Below are 15,608 nucleotides of genomic sequence, written 5' to 3'. Positions count from 1 at the left end.
CACCCATGAAAAGCACTGGTCAGTGTAGAAAGGTCTAGAAATCAGAGTGGTTGAAATGGCAACCAGACACCAGGAGTCATCAAGCACTTAAGGATGGCATCTTGTGTGCAAAAGTTGAGCACTGCACAGAGAATCTGTGTTTGTAGAGGTGTTTTCAATATTTTAATTACTAAAAATATTTAAAGTAATTATGCCCTTCGTCCGAAGGTGTTCAAAATCCATTTTGTATCTAAGAGAGAGAATTATTCAGGAACCCACTAAATGAGAGTCCTGTCCCAGACCAAGCTATTTTATGTACGTGTCCCTTGTCAACTGACATCTTTTACACCAAGAAACTGCAAAGACACTTACGTGGATGGCGCACTTCTAGGCAGCCCCATGGCATTGGTGGGCGGGATGGCAGGGAGAGAAGGCAGGACGGAACTGAGGAAAGCCACTGGATTCTGAATGCGGCTGGTGGGGGACACAGGAGTTGGGGACACGCAGCGGGGCTGGAACTGGTTTCCGCCGGAGATGGAAAATGCGAGTGGCAGTTGTGCTGGCTCTACTGGACCTGGAGGAGGTGGCTCATTTTGAATTGAAACTGCTCCTAGAGACTTGGTTTGCACGAAAGGGTGAGAAACTAAGAGGTTTTCTTTGCTCACTGTCCTCTGAATGGTTTGAGGAGTGCTGCTCAGGGTGAACACTGGAGAGTTGGAAGGGGCAATGGTGTTCGTGGATGGGAAGAACTGCTTCGGCCGGGCCAAGCTGAACGTCTGTGTTGAGGGGGGCTTCACATGCTTGTTGGATGTTGTTGCTGCCTGGGGAGCAGTGGAGTTCAAGACACTCATATTGAAAGGAAAGTCCTTAGGAGATGAAGGAGATGAATTTTGCAACTGCTGTTGTTCCAGTAAGACTTGGTTGTGAAGCTGTTGGAGCTGACTGGAGTCGCTGTGCAATAAAACAAGAGTGGGGAGAGAGCAGGGAAATCATCACTATGTATTGGATAATTAAGAACACACAATCAGAGTTACTGGAAACTAGCTAATCAATTTCTTGAGTTGTTTTTCCTTCTTCTAAATCTGTGTTATTGTCTGTAAAAAGGAAAAAGCCAGGGTGATATATAACTCCAAGAGGCATCATTTACATTGTATTCTTTTGTTGGGACCCTGGAGTTGTGCAACATAGTGGCCCAATTTTAATACTTATATTGATGAATTAGAAAAAAAGAAATAGAAACTATGGTCCTTCTGTTGGGACTGCTCAAATTTCTGAGATGAACAGACAGTATTTCAGCTTTGGGACAGACAGTACTACAAGCTGATGTGAGTTATGGAAAGGGGTTGAATTCTCCAAGTCAATGTGCAGTACTCTTCACTTTGTCTTTTTTTAGGGCAAACCTTAACAAAGCAGCTAGATGTGTCTTAGCATTTCTCGTCCTCTCCTGACGACAGAGCTTTATTGAAAAGGTGACCATATGTCCCAATTCATCCTAGACTGTCCTGGTTTACGACTGTTTTCCTAGCATAATTATTAACAGTCTCTTTCAGTCTAAAAAATGTCATGGTTGAAATGATAAATTATATGGTCTCCCTAATTACAAACATTGCCTTAGACTTTTTTTTGTTCCTAAATGGAGCAAAGAGGTCAAGCTGGGAGTAGGTTCTTCATTTGTATAGGAGCCTGATTCACAGAAGCATTACATGATTTGCCTTAAGTCCCACAGTCTGATTTCTTTGAGTAAACCACTTATTTTTAATGAATAAAAATGTCTAAAAGTCATATATGCAGGAAGTTGTCAAACTTTACTGTTTAGGACAATCTGTTCTTAAATGAGTAACCATAGGAGATCTGCAAGTGACACTGCAGTGCTCCAAGGCCACCATGGTTTTATGCTCTTCAGAAATAGAGGTTGCTTCTGAAACACAGATGGTGATCTGCTGAACATGAGCTCTGTTAAAAATGGAAGGTTTTATATTTGCTTACCATCAAGTAAGTCAACACCAAGGGCAATAATTTTGAACCAGAAGGTTCTCCAAACCTTGATTTTTCTTAATTCTTGGAGTTTAACTTTTTTCTTTCCTTCATTAACATTTCTGATGCAAAATATATGGAAAAGTAACCTCACAAAATAGTAACCCATCTCCACTTTCATTACTGCTGTCAAATGCTACATACTGTGCAATCCTTTGTTCAGCTATGAAAACTTCTGTCTTCAGTTAAACTAAGAATTCCACTTACCACGGTAACTTCTTTCTCCTCTTTTTATTTCATCATAGATGAAAGATTTAGCAATTAAGAGAAGCAGAAATGTTTTTGCTAGACTATCCTTAGAAAAAGTTTATACAATTAATATCATTTCTTCTGGTGTTGACTTTCCTAATGGCATGAAAATACACAACTTTAAAATTTTTAATGGACCATGTATTCACCAGGTCACATTTTATGAGTGCTGTAGAATAGAGACAATGCTATGTAGTTCTCAGGACATGTTTGTATTGTCCTCTGAGTAAATTTTATCTGATAACATCGCATAAGTATTTTATTATGGTTATGGAAGTAGAAAAAGTAGTATATGAAAAGGAAATAATCTTAGAAAGATAAGGATGATAAAAAGGGGTCAGAAAGTCATTTACTATTATGTGATTCTTATTTTCCTTTAGTTCCCACTCTTTCTGTGGTTTTTAAAAAATTTTCTTATTAAAGTCTATCTTGTTTCAGAAGGGATTTAAAACAGCAGTTTGTATCCACTCATTCATTACATCAAGGCAAGGTGTCAATTTCATTTTTCAATGAACTTTTATTGAATCGTCTATGTGTCTAGTTTGCTAGGTACTATAGGAGATAGAAATATGCCTGAGATAGTATGAGCTATTCAGGGCTCAAAAATATTTCTATATATACATGTAATACAAGTAACCGGTTATTTACAGATAACATATAGAATTTACATATATACATATAACAATGAAGGTACAACTTAATGAAAAAATAAAGAAAGGGAAGATTAATTATAAAGCATACTAGTTCTAAAATCCCAAGTAACAGTCTTGTTCAAAGTAACAGCCTGTTATAAATTTCTATAAGCTTAGCTGCTATAAAGATTTATTTTATTTATTTATTTTTTGAGTTTCACATTAACCAGTATTTTATTTGCTTAAAACCTAAACATGGTCAGTTTGAGAAGAAGTCTACTGTGATGTATAGAGTTTGCCATTTAAATTCTAGGCTTTTTATTTTTAATTTTTTATCTTGGTAAAATTTTATCCAAGAAACAAGATATATATATAAACATGAACCATTAGAGAATAAAATAGGAAATTAAGCATGATTTAAGTTTTGGAGGCCCTTGTTTTATTTTTATTTTTTATTCTTTTAAAAAATTCCCTAAAGACTGAAGCAGAATAAAAGGATCACTGGCTCTGAATCTCTTTGAGCTACAAGTGATGAACTTTAGAAAAAACAACCCACACCCTCAAACAAGGTCAGGTAACTTACTCCCTGCCCTGCCCCTAAGGTAAAAAATAAACTTGTATTAGATGACAATTGATTTTTTTTTTGAAGTCTAAGTAGAAAAAGAAGCAATCATTTTTAACTAAAACAATTTATTTCTTTTATTACTGCTCAACTTGCAAAAAGCAACATTTCCATAGTGTTCATCTCAAATCTTACTGCTTTACAACTGTGGTATACCATCCATTAAAAATAAAAAGATGAAGCAGTCAATCCAGTGATTAATTTGACATGGCTTTCATTCAGAAAGCAAGGAAAGAGAGGGTGGTGGTAAAGAAAAGACCAATAAACAAAAAGGTAAATGAAACATACAATGGTTTTCTTAATTAAAAGTTTTTTTAAAAAGAGAGAAAATGTTATTTTCAACAAAAGGAAAAAAAGCACTGAAAGCCCATAATCAAGCCATGGCCTAAACCATGTTCTATCTTACGTAGGTTTTCTCCTCTGCCCATTTTTCCTTTCTTCCTCTTAAAAAAAAAAAAGAAGATTCTGTTCCAAACCACCATCACTTAACCCTCCCCAGACTGGGCTTCATCTTCAGACCCTTCATCCCCAGACTGCTCAGGTGCAGGGCTTGTAGGTTTCTTTTCTGGAGGGCTTTCTGGTTCCTCGTCTTTTATGGGAGGAGTCTTTTCCTTTGGATGCCTTTTAAGCTGTGGGGTGTCCCTTTACCTTTCATGGGATTTGGCTTCACTATAGCCTTTAGCCTGGTTTGGGCATTTTATTTTATTTTCTTTCAGGTTAGGACTCTTAACCATTTTGTCGTTTTTCTTTTTTGAACTGCCATAGTCACTGTCATCATCATCTTCCATTACAAAATCTTCATCGCTGCGGGCATCTTTCTCCTGGAATGGTGCCTCATCCCTCTTCCTGCTCTTCGCTGCCCACATCTACCGCGAGCATCGCTCTCTGTTTAGAAGCTGTTTTAGAAGCCGCCTGCCATCGCTGGCGCACATGTTTATGATCTTTTTCTTCTTCACTGTCCTCTGCTGAGTGGGAATCATCCTTCTTGGTTTTCACATTTTTTTCTTCCGAGTCTTCACTATTTCCTTGAAAATTCTTTCCAGACAGCCTCTTATTTTCAGCTTCTCGAGGAGATGATCAAATTTTCCTAGCTGGAGAGCCTGAATCTCTTCCGTAATCTTCATTGGCATCATCATATTCCTGAAACTGTGAATAATCAACGACCTTCCTATTTCTGACATGCCAAGACATGTTCACTGTTGAATCAGGACCGAGTTGAGAAGCCAAAGACCAGGACATCCCTGCCACCCCTGCACACTCGGTGTCTGCCCTGCCCCCGCAACTTTGGTGGAGGGGCTCAGATGCTGCAGAACCCCGAGTTACTGGATTCAAAATTTCTGTCGCTTCCTGGTTTAGAGACTGTTAAACAGAGGAACCCCCTGCTCCCCCATCTCTTCAAAATGGATGCATCAAACCAGCCCGGTATAAAGATTTCTGAAATCAGGTTTAGGCACAAATTTTCTTCCTGTGGATTTATCAGCTTTCTTGCATTACTTGAAAATATCTCTTCTGTTGCCACAAGTTAAGAATTATGCTAAAAAATATGGACTCTGAAAAAAAAAATGTATGAGCTCTGTAAACACACAGACTTAGGTCCTAATCCTGGCTCTGCCACTTGTTATCTGTATGGCTTTGGTTAGTTTCCAGACTTCTCTGACCCTGATTTCCCTGATTAAATAGGAATAAGTAATACCTCTTGTTTTTGTTGAGAGAACTGATAAATAAATCACCAAAACTGTATAAGTGATCAATAAATAATGGCTATTATACTTTTTGGTTTCTGAACTACAAATATAAATTTCCAGATTTGTAAAAACGAAAATCAGTTTCAGAATTACAAGGATGTTTCTTGTGATTTCTGGAATACAAAAGAATTTCTGAGGGATTTTGAACTGTCAAGATCAAATGTCAATGACAAACACAACAAAACAAACTTGGAATACTGTATCAAATACAATAGTCCCTCTATATTGTGGTTCACTTATCGTGGCCTCACTGTATTGCGGGATTTTTAAAAATATTATATTTAATTATTTATTGCAGATTTTTTGCTATATTGCGGGATTTGGCGGTACTGTATACTTATGTTGTCAAAGTTACATAGGTTTAAGAGTGTAGTATATGTTTAAGAACATAAGTAGTGTTTATGAAAGTGTGGAAAAGGTTAATAGGGGAGTGGGAAAGGTTAATAAGGGACTGGGAATGGTTTATAAGTGTGTGGGAAGGGTTTATAAAGCCTTAAAATATATGTAAATACTAAAATAAATGTAAGGTTTCTACTTCGCGGATTTTCACCTATCGCGGGTGTGTGTGTGTGTGTGTGTGTGTGTGTGTGTGTGTGTGTCTAGAACGTAATACCCATGGTAAGTGAGGGAATACTGCACCTTTTGACAGCAATTTTGGTATCAACAATTCTGGGCAGTGTGTGCTGGAGCCCACTCTGGAGAGCAGATTGTGCACATCTCATCCCTATTGCTAGTTCAACGACCTTTCTTTCGTAGCTTGCAATCAGTCAGCCATGGGAAAAGGAAACTTGTAAATGATACAATCAGGGCTTCCTAGGCTCTGTCCTTGTTGAAACATTTGCCAGCACAGCACTAATTAGGATAACTAATTCTGAGTAAATATGTCTTTGCAATCAGCTTTTAGCTGTGGTTTTAGCAGTAGTTACCTTGCTGTCTGGCTGTACATTAGAATCTTCTGGAAGGCATGAGACAAACTAACCTCATTGATTTAGGCATCCCGCTCCAGAGAGCCAATTAGTCTGAGAAAGGATCCAGATCTAGTTATTATCTTTTAAAATGGAGGTCAGTGGTTCTTAAGCTTAAATGAGCCTAAGAATTCTCTGGAGTCTCTTGTTCAAACACAGATTTCTGGGCCCCACCCTTAGAGCTTCCGATCTAGTAGGTGGCGTGGGGCCAGAGTCTCACCCCCAGACCAGTAGTTTCCAACCTGGCTGCAGATTAAAATAACCTGTGGAGAGATTCTGATTCAATTGGGAGAGAACAAATAAATATTTTTGAAAGCTCTATATTTTATTCTAGAGAGTGGCCAGGATGGAGAACTACTGATCTAGACCACTTGATATTCAAGTTGAAAATTTCAAAGTCTGAATTATCTAAGCTATGATGAGAAGTATTTAAAAATGACAGCTTCTCTTTCTGTTGCAGTTTTAAGATCTCCAAGAATTATATCTGTTGTTCATATGAATGGCAAATTGAAGGAACAAGCAGACAATTGTATCCTCAGGAAGATTATTTAGAGTCAACATATTTTAATGCAATACAAGATTAAAACAAAAGAGGCTAAAGCCAGTAAGACAAGGTTGTAGGCATGTGGATTCATTAAGGATACCTGTGGGGACTTCCAGCCAAGAGGAGGCCTAGACAGACATGCTGCGTCTCCCTCCACAACTAAGAAGGAAGACAACTACCTCAAAACTAGAGACAATCAGAAGTTCCAGAAAATCGAGGTGCATGTAAGTCCAACAAACAAAGATATAAAGAAGAAATACTCACACAGATAGGAGAGGTGGAGAGGACACGGTGTGGTAGCAGCAGCAGCAGGCCAGTGGAAAGTGCAGTCACACGTTTTAAAAAGTAGGGAGGGACACCTAGGGAGCACTCCCAGCACAAGACCAGACTACACAGCTCACAGTTTCAGCGCCAGAGAAAATAAAGCCTCATTGCTTCTGACTGTGCAAACCAGTGGGGGTTAGGGTAGAGGCAGAAACTGCCAGTCTCTCAGCAGAGTCCACTTGTTTAAAGGGCCCCCACGGTCCTAGAATGTCTGCAGACCCACCCCCTCTGGGAATGACAACCAGGGCAACAGCTAGAGATGTGCCAGTCCCATACGGAAGCGGGAGAAGTGTCTGGAAAAGGGGTAAGTACTGGGCAAGCGGCATTGTTCCTTCTCAGACACCTCCCCCACATACAGCGCCACGACGGGGTGAAACAGATCGCCTTGTACTGACGAATTCCTAAGGCTCTGCCCCTTACAACGTAACAGAAGTGACAGCTCTACCTGGGACACAGAGGCAAACACACACAGGAGACTTCCGGTCAAGATGGAGGCCTAGACTGACATGCTCCATCTCCCTCCACAACTAAGAAGAAATACAACTACTGCAAAACCAGCAATAACTGGAAGTTCCAGAAAATAAATGGAAGTCCAACGTATGAAGTTATAAAGAAGTGGTGCTCATCCAGACACATAGGAGGGGCGAAGCCAGGGTGGCGAGGTCAAGAAGCAGTAGCAACAATGGCGGGACGGCGGTAAGGACAGACACCCATATTTAAGGGGAGGTGAGAAGCACCTGGGGAGCACCACTGGCTGCAGGCCAAACCCGTAAGCTTGCGATTCCAATGCTGGGGAAGGCAGATCCCCATTGCCTTGGACTGTGGGGCCCAGAGGGGGTGTGGACAGAGGAGGAAGCTCCCAGTCTCTCATCAGAGAGTGAATGGCAAGAATCCATCTTAGACCCCTACCCCCACTGGAAACACCACAGAGTGGTGAGAAGTGTCGCCCAGTTGTGACGAGTGCACAGAGTTCTGCCCCCTGTAGTGGAGGAGGTGTGACAGCCTTGCCCAGGAAGCAAAGGTAAACACAAAACTGTCAGGATGGCACAGATCATGATAGAGATCCGGTGATGCAGTTGACCAGACTGCAAATATCTAATCTAACAAAGCAGCAGGTAGGAAATCTTCCTGAGGCACAGTTCAGAACTTTGGTTATAAAAATGCTTACAGACCTAACAGCAGATCTGAAACAAGATGGGGAAGGAATGAAGGCTAGTCCTGATGAAATGAACAAAAACACATATGAAACTAGTGGTGAGGGCAAGAAAACCAGGGATCAAATCAACAAATTGGAACATAGAGAAGGAACAAACAGTCAGCCAGTGAAGAAAGCAAAAATGAAAAGTGAGGATAATGAGGAGAGGCTCAGAAACCTATGGGACAGCTATAAGTGGGCCAACATCCGAATCAGGGTTGCCAGAAGGTGAAGAAGAAGAACTAGAAATTGAAAAAATATGTGAAAAAATAATGAAGCAGAACTTCCCTAACTTGGGGAAGGAAATAGACTTACAGGTCCAGGAAGCACAGAGAGTTCCAAAAAATCTGCACCCAGGGAGAACCACACCAAGACACATTAGAATCAAAATGTCAAAAATTAAGGATAAAGAGAATCTTAAAAGCAGCAAGAGAGAAGAGAATTATGTACAAAGGGGTCCCAATAAGATCTTCAGCTGATTTCTCAAAAGAAACTCTGCAGGCAAGAAAGGACTGGCAAGAAATATTCAAAGTAATGAAAAGCAAAAACCTGCAACCACCATTACTGTATCTAGCGAAGCTGTCATTCAGAATAGAAAGGCAGAGAAAGTGCTTCTAGGACAAAGTAAAACTGAAGGAGTTCATCAGATCCAAACCACTGTTATATGAAATGTTAAAGGGACTTGTTTAGGAGAAGGAGGATCAAAACTATGAACATTAAAGTGAAAACTGTATCACAACAACCAACAGAAGCTAGGGAAATGAAACAAAAGCAAACTAAGTAGGCAATGAGAGTGGGAAAAGAATTATAGGTATGGGGAACATTATGGGGGGGCAGTGGGGAGGGGGAAAGGGAGGGAGAGAATACAGGAATTAAGAAGCATAGTAGGAGGGAGTGGAGTAGACAGAAAGATGTTGAGAAGAACTATATGCACAACCAATGGGCATGGACTAAGGGGGGGTTACAACTGGAGGTGGGGGGGTCACTGGGTGGAGGGGAACAAAGGGAAAAGGAATTGGGACAACTGTAACAGCATAATCAATAAAGCATATTAAAAAAAAAAGGGAGTCTGACGTCAGGACTTTCACCCACTTGCCCTTCTTGCTGCTTGAAATGTAGGCGTGATAACCAAACCACTATCTTGGACCATGAGGAGACCTGGAGAAGTAGCCAGTGCTAAAGCCAGCCCATAATGGCCCCAGCTGTCCATCTAATTCCTTTTTTTTGAGAGACAAATAAACCCTCATGTGTTTAACCCACTGTTAGTTTGGGTTTTCTGCAACATGAAACTAAACCTAATCTGAACTGACATACCTAATAGCCTCTAAATAGTCCCTGGGTAAGAGGAAGCTCTACCAAGGAGGCAATTACCAAAGGAAATTGTTTTGGGTTACTTGTTCCCACAGATCCCCTCTCTGAAAAGTGCCCTGTCTGCCCCCTTCCAGTTCTGGAATCCATTTGACTCTTCTTCCCTCCAAACTCTGAGTCCTCTACCCTTGACCAGGCTGGACCAGGTGGTGTTTGGAATCGAGCTGTTGAGAATGATTTAGTTAGCAGTGGAACCTGACACAAATCGTGATGTAGAATGAGACATGGCATGATGGGCCAAGCATGAACTGATAGATCTTCAAAGAGGGAACAGTGGAGTGGGTATGCAAAAAGGAAACAAGGTAGTACTCAGGAAGCAAGGAGAGACTGGACTAACCGTGTGATCCCAGCTCCCAACTCTCCAGTTTGCCTTCTCTGTGGAGGGCCTGCTGTGCTTGGTTTCCCATTCCTGCATAGATCCCTGCAATATCCTCTTCCCCTCTTTTTACTTTAATTCAGTGGTTCTCAACCTTCCTAATGCTGCGACCCTTTAATACAGTTCCTCATGTTGTGGTGACCTCCAACCATAAAATTATTTTTGTTGCTACTTCATAACTGTAATTTTGCTACTGTTATGAATTGTAATGTAAATATCTGATATGCAGGATGTATTTTCATTGTTACAAATTGAACATAATTAAAGCATAGTGATTAATCACAAAAACAATATGTAATTATATATGTGTCTTCCGATGGCCTAAGGCGATACCTGTGAAAGGGTCTTTCGACTTCCAAAGGGGTTGTGACCCACAGGTTGAGAACCACTGCTTTAAGTGGATTCCTATTTCCTGGGTCCAGCAGAACTTTGAGGAGACAGAGATAATTCTGGCAATAACTTGCTAAGGGACATGTTTCATAACATTCAGTTTTATGCCCTGAGTTTTGCCTTATGTGGTAGGGAGAAAAATATAAAACTAAACAACACGAACTACTTGTGATGAATATCTTGTGGTAAATGTTGAGAAACACATGATGGAAGTGCTGAAACTATAGATTTTAATGCTGAGAGTTAAAGGTTTATGTAATTATAAACATAATGTTTATCATTTTTATGTGTGGACAAAACAGAACATAATAGTAGCATCATGTTCTGTGTTTGCTTTACTATGGATGGACATTAAACATTGCAACATGTCTCTGATGAGGTTCTCTAGAGGGTTAGGGCAACAACCACATCAGTCTCCTAAGGTGAGTCTGAAAATCATGACTTCTTTTGTGCATTAGATTTATACACAACCTTCTGGGGTTACTATAGCAGATCTAGAAATAACAAAGAACTATCTAAAAAAAAAAAAAAAAAAAACCAAAAAAAAAGAAACCAAAAAACAAAACTAAATATCCTTTCCATAATGACTACAAAAGCTTAAATTGAAGCAGAAATAGGAAATATAAGGATGAAATTACAGACAATTGGGATTATTAGAGGCAAGAAAGGGCTTCATAACAGCAGTTTAGAAGCATTTTACCTGGAGTCCTCTAATATTAGACAAACATATTTTTGAGCTAGTTTAGGTGTAACATTTTTTGGAGGTAGACTATCAATAGTAAGGATGATAGTAATAGTACACTTAGACTGATGTCAGGATATATGTTTTTTAAAACACTTATTTTCTCATTTTGTAAGTCCCCTTCTCAGCTACATCAGTTTTAGAAGGGATGACTCAGAGAAGCTCACAGGCACTCTTGATTATCCATTCTAATTTTTACTTACAGTTTGGGTTTGGCCAGGACTGGAGGAGGTTCTTTGACAGGTGAAGAAGGCTCAGAGATTTTTGCTGCCTGTCCGTTGAATTTCTCCAGGAAAGAATCAGGCCTGGTCTGGTTGGTGGCCACTATGCCACCCTCAAAGGATGCTTCACTTCCTTTGTCATCTTCAGGCAGGTTGAAGTGTACGCGGAGCCCAATCCTCGAGCTGGACCGAGGCTCGTTGTGGTTCACCAGAACCCCTTCGAGTTTGGGTTTAGGGGGTTGTTCCACAGAAAGAGGCTCTGGGTTAGGTGGGGATGGCTGTTGCTCAGTAACAGCCAGGTTGGTGGTGGAATTGGTTGAGTGAAGAGACCCATTATTTCTGAGGTCTTCGTTTCCTGAAACGACAATAATAGAACCTGAGCTGTTAGTCTTAATCAGTAAGACTGAGATAGGATTATAACCGTGAGTTGGGGAATGTGTGCAAATCAGATGATTATGCTAAAGGGGAAATGCTTGTCAAAAACAGAGAACATGATCTGAGGCATTAAAGAACAGTGGATACAGGGAAAAAACTAAACTAAAAATTTAAGTACTGTTTTGGAAAGAATATTAGAAGTTTATATAAAACCAAGATGTTTTCTTAGGAAGTATAATAGATAACAATAGGATGACTGGGTTAGTGGTGGTGGTTATAAAGGCAATAAGTTGAAAATTGGAAATAGTTCAAGAACTCTTTTCTCAATTCAATTTTTGAAAGGAGAGGCAAGTAAGCTTCATATGAAAACCAGGAAGGAAGGAAAATATAAACTCTCCACACTCATATTCAAAGTTATAATCTAACTTGTTCTGGCACTTAAAGAGCCCTTACCTCTTACATCTAGTTGTGCAATGCTTGACACTGTGCCGTATTTATTGCTTGCAGTACATGTGAAGCACCCAGAATCTTCTGCAAACACTTCAGCAATGACCAAAGTACAAATTTCCTCTAAATGCCAATAAAACAAAATGGTTACTGATGTAATTATGAAATGGAGTTATGCGATTTACTGATATCAGATGGTAATTCTATGTCAGTCAATATAAGAAGTTATTACATTGATTGCTTGAAAATAATCAGTCTAAACAATTTTTTAATTGAATTGACTGATTAGCAGGCTAAATGAGTCAGAGCATATAGAACAAATAGTCCATTTAGACAATCGACAAGAGAATTTTATGATAATATAATATATTATGTGGATTCTCAAATTATCTTCTATATTCATGTCATTAGTTCAGATGACAAAAATAGAACTGAGGAACAATAAACTTAAAAATCACAAAAACAAATTAGGAGTTGCAGCAAAAGGTGGTTTGTGTGAAATATAAGGATTAATAAAAATAAATTTTAAACAGAAGTCTCTCACTACTTCTGTGAGAAACTTTTGCAGTGAGTTACTTTTAAAAGAAAGCCACAAGTTAAAACTGGATAATTATTTTGCTTAGTTAATAGTAATTAGTCAATAGAATAACCTGAAATTCTGCATGAAAGACAAGTGAACTGCATTTTTCCCTTTGTAATACTATAGTAATTCTTATGGATTACTCCAATACAGAGCATGAACCCCCTTTTGAATAACTACAGAAGTGATTCCCGGATAGAACCATAATCTTACAGCCTAAAATTCTTATAGTTAGATATGCCTTGGCAGCTAATGAAGAGATAACTAAGACAGTAGTCTAAACCTCCAGTTATCATCAACTAGATCTGACACTAAAAACAAAATTAATAAAAGCATGGTTGTATAAGGAGAAACTTGGCATCTCAGTGTTTCATGATAACTGAATTAAATTAGCTGGACAACCTCTAGGAAAACTGAACGGGAGGCCACAGCAGACTGTGTTGAGTACTTGTTCAATAATTCTACATCCTCCTTCCTCCTTGTTAACAGATTCCTAACTTTCTCTACCCTCCTTGGAGTGATCATGTGCTTCAAGGCAAGCTGGCCTTGCCCAGCTTCAGGTGGTGAATTGGATTAGTCATGCTAGGCCAGTCATGCTAACTATTCTTGCTAAGTGATGGCATGTGACACACAATTCTGATCAATGAGATATTGAGGAAAGTCATCTGAGAGTTTCTGGGAAAGTTGTTCTTTACATGGGACAACCATGTTATTCCTTTTTTTTGCCTCTGAATATTGTCACATGCATTTAATATCCATAACTGTGGCAACTGTCTTGGGTATATGACTAGAACCAGCCTGAGAGGATACTCTGAGAATGGCAAATGGAATATGAAAAACAAACAAACAAAAAACGACCCCTGATGATATCTGAGATACTAAATTAATCAATCTTTAAGGCTGCCATTTCTTAGGGCACATTGCTATGTGAGGAAATACATTTTTCTTACTGCTTATGCCACTTTTACTTAGGTCTTCTTTACTTACTGCCCCCAAAACCCTATATTATAGGCAAAGTTTGGTTCTGGTGCCTCTCTGTCCTTTTTCTGAACCCTTGGCCTATGCTTCCTTCTCTGTGTTCCCCTTCCCAAATATCTGTACTTTCCTTTTTCAGTAACCTGCTCTCAGAAAATGATCTGATAAATTCATTCACATTACACTATGCCTGCCTGATAAGATAAAGCATTATGTTTCCAAAGGGAGCTTGAATTATACAAGATGGAAGGAAGAACTCTCTGACTGTGAGATTTTAGATGATGGAGCTGGGAAAGGCAGGGTTTGTTTTGGGCAGGGACCACTTTTAAGTGACTGAAATTATTTTGTATATGAGACTACCTAGTGAAAAGACCTGCTTTGGATGAATGTGTCAAAAGCCTGAAATATTTTCAAGGAGAAAAATACTTCACTACTACAAGCAATGCAAGAATAAGATGCCTCTAGTCTTTTCTACACATCCCCAAGAGCCTAATGCAGGGCTAGGCAACATAGATATTCAGTGTCTACTTCTGGAATGCCTTTCTATTCAGTTTTCAGATGAGAGTTATAATAATGAAATTCCAAATCATCGTTCTTACTCAGGGGTAAAAATACAATGTGATATTTCAGGGTGATCACGAAGAGGACATTCAGGTGTTTATGACTGGATTGTGAGTGACTTGTCTTTTTTAGAGGCAAGCTTCACCGAATTGTCACTATCATGTCATCTTAGTATCCTTCCAACTAAACCTAATGACATCACTGACATTGTATTGATTCTGCAAATTTCAAAATCTGATGCATAAGTTTTCAGAAACATAAGCTGTAAAGTTGGAATTGATCTAGTATTATGGAAATTGCTCTGCCCAGTTTTGGGAGGTCATGAGTAGGGCCAAAGAAAGAGGGAAGATATTCCCAAGCAACATTTCTCAATACCAAGAACTAAATGCATTCATATTAGGTATTGGATATAAACTCCAAATTTGCACATGCTCTTCTTTCTTTCTTCTACAGTAATAGCTAGGGTTGGTTTGGATTTTTTTCCTAAAACTTTATTTTTCACTTTTTCTTGACACCAGTGTAATTCCAATATGTTTTGTTATACATATCAAAGCACTAATTACATGCTAATAAATTAAAGTTAAAATGATCTTTACCTGGCTCTGCCATGGATCGAGGTTCTAAAAGGGAAAAAAATTAAAAGTCTAAGAATTTATTTTACTGAGAGACTGTATTTTCATCAGAAACTTTCTATAGAATTTCATAGTCACTTGCATACTCATGATCAAATTGTTAAGGGTAAGGTGTAAATGTTAAGTAAAATGGCTTAAGCACCAATGGCCTCCACAGGGACAAGATGGTTGTGACAGAAGGACAGCAAGAGAGCTGCTAACTAAGAGATGTTGCCGTATCTTGATGTTGCCGTATCTGGGTTCTACTTAGACATATAAACCTTAGGTGAAGAAAAGTTAGAGTTAGCTGCAATTCAGGAGTGACTGGCTACCCATTCAGTCTTACCTGAAAACAAACAAACAAATATAAAACCTTTGTGATGACTGAGAGATTATTCTTGCCTTTGGGCTTTCACATCCTAATAAAAGTAGAGTATACCTCTTGCTCTAAGGTTTCTAATATTAAGAGCCTCAGGATTAGATGACAGGTTCCTTGAGAGCTGGTCCTTTATCTTAAAATTCTTTGGTATTTCTGAAAGTGCCCACCTGTTACTGCACACAGGTGTTTAATTGATGTTTATCAAATTGCAGACACTTGGTAAGTAGTTGTTGGACTTAGTTACAATCTTCTACACTGACAGAATATTGAAGTTTTTTTTTTTATCAGTTTCAG

The 15,608-nt window shown here is 39.1% G+C and overlaps 1 protein-coding gene and 1 pseudogene across 1 annotated transcript in view; both read right to left on the bottom strand.

Moving 5' to 3' along the window:
* The window catches only part of MYPN (myopalladin), a 112,176-nt gene that overhangs the window by 51,768 nt on the left and 44,800 nt on the right, over positions 1-15,608 (bottom strand). The window contains exons 8-11 of the mRNA XM_090278098.1: positions 14,921-14,944; positions 12,215-12,331; positions 11,369-11,741; positions 352-930 (exon numbers count right to left, since the gene is read on the bottom strand). Coding sequence (XP_090134224.1) covers positions 352-930; positions 11,369-11,741; positions 12,215-12,331; positions 14,921-14,944 — 1,093 coding nt within the window. The remainder of the gene's footprint in view (positions 1-351; positions 931-11,368; positions 11,742-12,214; positions 12,332-14,920; positions 14,945-15,608) is intronic.
* On the bottom strand, positions 4,002-4,707 carry LOC150010177 (nuclear ubiquitous casein and cyclin-dependent kinase substrate 1 pseudogene; annotated as a pseudogene).

Source organism: Furipterus horrens, unplaced genomic scaffold, assembly GCF_987537825.1.
Source record: "Furipterus horrens unplaced genomic scaffold, mFurHor1.1.pri manual_scaffold_5, whole genome shotgun sequence".
Taxonomy (NCBI): domain Eukaryota; kingdom Metazoa; phylum Chordata; class Mammalia; order Chiroptera; family Furipteridae; genus Furipterus; species Furipterus horrens.
The sequence above is the reverse complement of the archived record's forward strand: the minus strand, read 5'-3'. Positions and strand labels throughout refer to the sequence as shown.